Below are 5,905 nucleotides of genomic sequence, written 5' to 3' on the forward strand. Positions count from 1 at the left end.
AAAGCAAACAGACTGTTTGTTCTAGTGGTGAGACCAGGAAACAGTCAGCGACAGCAACGCCAGTCCCAACCTACCTTAGACCTGCAGGGGCCAGCAGTCAGACAGTCAGACAGTCAGACGAGACAGAGAGACCAGGTCTGAGAGGATCTACCTGCTACAGCCAACAGCAGGGGGCGGGACTTAATCCAATTATAGTGTGAGAAGCGAGGCACCACCTGCTGCTTCCTGTCACACACTCTTACAAATTAAAGGTCCACCTTTACCAGCTGCAACACTAAAGTGAGGAACACCAGAATTCTAATCCAATAATAAATGCCATACACAATCATGTGACCTGTGCCGTTCTGCACTACCTTTAGTCTTCCTACTTCAGTTGTACTTTGATGCCGATACTTTTGTGCTTAAGTAAACATTTTGGCTGCAGGACTGTTGCAGAGTATTCTTACCCTGAGGTATTTCTACTTTTAGTACTTCTTCCATCGCTGCATGTGACTCAGGCTGCTGCAGGGCCTCGCTGCTGTCGCCTCCTCACCAGTCAGACCCCAGCCATCCAGATCCAGCGTGTGTTTGTATGAGTCTTATGACACTGAGTCAGTGGGAGCAGGTGTCTGTTCTGTTCCTCTTTGTTGACTCAGTCCGTTTACCTTCACATCATCTCAGGAACTCAGACAGAACAAACATTCATTTTTCAGGCGTGTCTCACAGACAGCAGCTATCGCTCGCCACAAACTTCTAATCCGTCGCAAATTTGTTGTTTCTAATTCCACACAACTGTGACACTGACCCACAAATAAACACCTGTCAACAGCTGTGAAAACACCAACTCTGCATGTGTGAATTTTTTGTCGTGAAACGGAAAAGACAAGCTGGACGTCTGTCGGTGACGTCACCACGACACAAACGTCTTTGTCCTTGTGGTGACCCTTGTGGTGTTAGTGATGTGCGAGCTGCCGGTTCCCTCCGCCGCTGACCACAGAGAGAGAAACGGAACAAAGCAACACAGACGGCAACAAAGGCTGATCTGTGACCCCCCCCCACACACACACACACACACACAGAGTCCTTCATCAGGTTCAGTCTCAGCTCCTTTGGGCCTGGTTCTGAATCTGCACCCGAGTCACTGTGACATTACAGACGACCAGTGTGACCATCATCCTTCAGTCTCCAGCTCTCATGGACACAGTGAGCTTAACAGAGCAGGACACACTGACAGAGGCCAAATGTGCTGGAGGAGATTCTGCACAACCCGTTTTCCACTTGCGGCGTTGCAGCAATCAAAGCAGCACCGGCTCCGTTTGCTCCGAGCGTCTCAGCAGCTGCTGGTGAAATGATGAACACCCAGAAACACACAGAGGATTAAACCCTGCTGCCTGTGTCTACTCTGTTAGTATCAGGAGACCGATGGTCCTGAATCAGTCCAGACGGCAGCCTGTGACCGAGCCGGCACTCCTCTTCTTCTTCTCTGGGGCTGTAACTTAGCTCCATTGCTGTCTGAACGCAGTCTGAAGCAGAAACTTCCTCTGCTTGTTTCACAGCACAAAGTCAAAGAATTCAGCACCTGACTGAGCAGAACCAGTCACCTCACAGGACGACGGGTGTAAACACTGTCGCGGCTCATTCCTGATCAGTAGGCGCAGCAGGGACGAACCTGACACTGAAGCCGGTCTCCTTTTAGAGACGGTTCCACCTTGTGATGAAGACTCATCACGCTCTGCAGCAAACAAATCCCTTATGGAGTCTCTGCTTCAGTTCTCTGTTCAGTCCGGTTCCTCGCCAACACCTCAGGCAAAGGAAACACAGCGAAGAGCGACCGGAGACGGCGTTGGTGAACCTGTGCTGCCATTAGCTCGGCACAGTGTCCGAGGGTTAGTCTGGTGCCGCAGTGTCATGGAATTAGGTTGTGTCTGTGTTCTGTTGCAGCACTGAGTGAAATACTAACTGCTGGAACAGACCGGACCACAGGTTATAAAGCCATTAGGATCAATACACCACCTTCATGTGCTGATCATTGATCGGTTCAGTGGCCACACAGTTCACACAGGCCTGATGTGAAGGAGGTTTCTTACCTTCACCCATGGGGACGTCATTAGAGGAGCCGGGAGATCCTTCAGGCATCACACCTACACCTACACACACACACACACACACACACACACACACAGAGAACAAATAAATATTGATCAGAGTGATCAGACAGTGTGAGAACAAGAACTCCTCAACTCCTCAGCGTCAAGTAACAATTACTCAATAAAATGTCAAAAACAAACAGTGTGAAAACTTTAGTCTTTGTTGACCCAAAGACTCCGAGCACGTGACACGTCACACTCTTCACTGGTTACCAGAAAAGCTGCCGATTGATCTTCTCTCAGGTGATCCTGGGTAGAAGACGAAGTGACTGATCAGCTCGGGGTAAAAACTGACTGGTTGTATCAGAGACGAGGAATAAAACACCTTCCTCCTGTTGTTGAGGTAAAGTGACATAACAACGCAGTGACAACACACAACCACAAGGTCAACACACACAGACCATGGACAACAGTGGGTGTGTTTGACGCTTTCACACACCGCCGCACACGTTCAGAGACCGGCGAACACACACCTTCCAACAACAGGAAGGTCACACAGCTTTACATAACACACAAAGGCATGAAGAGAAGTACCACAACACAAAAAGACACGTTGAAACAGGATTGAACAGGAGGAAAGAAAGGGATCAACACAACACTAACAGCTGATCTTCACCATAACACTGTCAGGTGTTTGATCCACCCACAACACAGACACACACCTCACACTGCTGGTTCAGAACATTAGTGTGGTTTCAACAGAGTCAGTGAGGCAGAAACAGTGAACCAGTGTGGTTGGTCACGTGACCTTGTCCACCTACTGTGTGCGTCCAGGTGGACAATGAGGGCAAAACAAAGACCTGGTGGGGACGGAGGGCGAGTGACGGAGCGGGCTGACTCCACCTCTGAGGAAACTGAACACTCTGAAACAGGACAAGGCATCGGACGACGGCGTTGCACCGTTTCAGTAACGAGCAGTACAGAAACACCTGCTATCCGTCCACACAGACACGTCACAGTAACATCTGCTTCATTCTCCTTACTGAACCTGGCAGCACAGAAACACGTGCACACACTCACATGCACAACATGAACCAAATGAGAGGACACAGCTGACCTGATTCTGCTGCTTCACACAGTTTGTTTGCACCTTTCTTTACTTCCCTGTGTTTTCACTGGGCCCTTTACACAGAAGCCCTTTGTAAACAGACACACACCTGTGTGACGTGTCATGATGACGGACGGCGAATGTGACCAGGTAACACAGCCATCTGAAGAACCCAGTGCGTCTGTGCACGTTCGGAGGTCGCACCACAACCACCTCTGCTCACCAGTCCACTTTCTGTCCCGCAGGAAGAAGGCTGCGTTAACACCAACCGCCTGACACACAGCGGGCGCCATGGCTCAGGATTTGATTTGCAAATGAGCGGCGGCCATGTTGTTCTGACACATGCACTGGTCCTGCACGTCTGTCAGCAAACATTTACATCTGTTGCTTGCGCCTGACATTTCAAAAGCCAGAGAGGGTGTGAATGTCTGTCAGTCGAGGTACGTGTTGATGCTGGAGCTGCAGGAAATGATACAACACTGTGCACAACGTCCGAACCCAAACAATCGATTAAAAGACTCAGCATCAATAATGAAAAGAATCGTTCCTTAGGTGCAGCAAGTAGAGCTGAAAGAAGAAGTCGATGAATCGATTAGTTGATAGACTAATCAAGTAAGTGTGTGGGTTCTGAAGCAGAACCTGTGGCGACGTGCTGCAGGTTTCAGAAGCTCCGCTGCACCACCGCGCTGCAGACTGAGAGTCCGAAGAGGCTCATTAAAATGCCGGGACAACACAGACTAAATGGTTAATCTGTTAATTAATCATCAGCAGATCAGCTGGCGCCCTAGGGCAGAGAGGAGAGCGCCTCCAGTGACCACTACGACCCACGTGCTCACGTCAGGGTGGATTTTAGGTTCAAACGCTAACTTGTTTATTTTAAACACAGCTGGAACTAAACTGTAACTATCCTTTGGATCCTTTGGAGCTGAAATGTCAGATCTGCTGCTCTCCTCCACAGGAAGCTGGATGTCACTGGGTGGGTGAGCGTTGCTCCAGTTGAACATCTGGAGATGTCGCTTTGCTCTGTGGGTAATCACAACACGTTCAGTTGTTTTCTGGCCTTTTATAGACAAACGAAGTGGGAAAAAATGATCTGCAGAGTCACTACAAAGAAAAGAGAAACGGGCCCTACAGGTGATCAGCCACATCAGACAGGGTTTATTGATCCCAGACGGAAAACACGTTATAATATTGTGTTATAGTGGCTGCGACTGTCACACGTAGAAGTTTTAGGACTGAAATACCTTCATCAGGCATCATCAGTACTGTCTGTGACTGGCTGTCTATCAACTGATCGATTCACCGAACACCAGTAGGCAATGATCCAGGTCTGGTTGCCATGGTAACCTCAGGTCTGTTTTGAAGGTGTGGCCGCCCTGGAGCAGCGTGTCTGAGCATGACCAGATTGTGTCATCCCTGATCAGGGTCAATCAGTCTGACCTGGTTACCATGGAAACCAGACCTGGACCGCTGCCTACTGGTGTTCGGTGAATCGATCAACTGATCGATTTATGTACAGACCATAGTTCGGTCTGTGTGAGTCTATGTTGATGTTTTTATTGCTATTTCCTCAGTTGTTTGTGCGGATAAATTAAATCTTATCAGTATAAACATTATGGTTCGGTCTGTGTGAGTCTATGTTGTTTTTATTGCTATTTCCTCAGTTGTTTGTGCGGATAAATTAAATCTTATCAGTCTAAACATTATTTTTATTTTACTGTTAAACTTCTCTCCGTAAAACCGCTGTTTTTTCTATGAAGTCTGGTGGATTTCCTGTAGATAAATGTCACAACAGATGTGTCGGCCACATTTAGGTCATACACAACCACAAACACTCCAAAACACATCCAGTAATGATGAGGTCAAACCAGCCCTGCAAACAGCCTGATCATGTCCTCACACGATCTCCTTCTATCAAAGTTTCGTTCAACGTTCCTGTGATTCTCGGCAAAGTTTCAAGCTTCAGCTGACATGTCTTGGGCTTCAGCGGTTGATTTCGGCACAGTATCTTTCACCAAGCAGCTCTTAATCTAAAACAATCTGTGGACAGTTCAGACTTGTTCCCCTGATTCTCACTGCTGGCTCCCTGCCGCTGCCAGGGCGTGTTGGACAGAAACCGACAGAAACCGACAGAAGCCTCAATCTACACAACATCAGGGACCCGGTGTGTATTACATGCAGGCCGAATTAAAGGTGTATTCCCGCCTGTCTCCTGCACTAACTTGGTTATGTCTTAAGAAGAAGCTGTTTTCTTAAACAAGCAATTATTCTTTAAAGAGCGAGATTTCCCAACGAAGTTCTGCATCAACCACACCGCCAAGCGGCAATGGGAGCCAACTTGTTGTGACTTGGTGATGATGACTTGTTTTACATTAGAGTCACTTTTAATCAGAAGAAGCCAAACTCCAGGGTGGACTCTACGTGGTTTTACTGTTTTGACCCGTTTGAAACCGAACCTGAATAAACCCAACACAGACACTTCCGTGTAATCGCACGGCTCGGAGAGTTGAACCCATCAGGTGGCCGTCAGAAACCCGGGACGTTTCCACTCAGTGTCCTCTACAAACTGACGCTGTTTGTCCCGGAACGTTTCTTGAAAAACGCTAAACATAAGAGAAAAGTTCAGACTCACCTCAGTCACGTTGGAGTAAAACCTGCGGGCATCCACCGAAGCGCACGGCGTGACGGTATTTGTCAGAAACTCCTCAGTGTTTTCCTCATCAGACCCTCA

At 48.2% G+C, this 5,905-nt stretch overlaps 1 protein-coding gene across 3 annotated transcripts in view; it reads right to left on the bottom strand.

The window, feature by feature from the left end:
- The window catches only part of LOC109974447 (pleckstrin homology domain-containing family G member 3), a 33,978-nt gene extending 28,079 nt beyond the window's left edge, over positions 1-5,899 (bottom strand). For 2 of the 3 annotated variants that reach the window (XM_020624646.1, XM_020624644.1), the window contains exons 1-2: positions 5,807-5,899; positions 2,067-2,126 (exon numbers count right to left, since the gene is read on the bottom strand). In XM_020624646.1, coding sequence (XP_020480302.1) covers positions 2,067-2,115 — 49 coding nt within the window. In that variant the 5' untranslated portion in view covers positions 2,116-2,126; positions 5,807-5,899. The remainder of the gene's footprint in view (positions 1-2,066; positions 2,127-5,806) is intronic. The other variant, XM_020624645.1, reaches the window with a different exon arrangement.
- Between the last annotated feature and the right edge of the window lie 6 nt (positions 5,900-5,905).

This window comes from Monopterus albus, unplaced genomic scaffold, assembly GCF_001952655.1.
Source record: "Monopterus albus unplaced genomic scaffold, M_albus_1.0 scaffold334.1, whole genome shotgun sequence".
Taxonomy (NCBI): domain Eukaryota; kingdom Metazoa; phylum Chordata; class Actinopteri; order Synbranchiformes; family Synbranchidae; genus Monopterus; species Monopterus albus.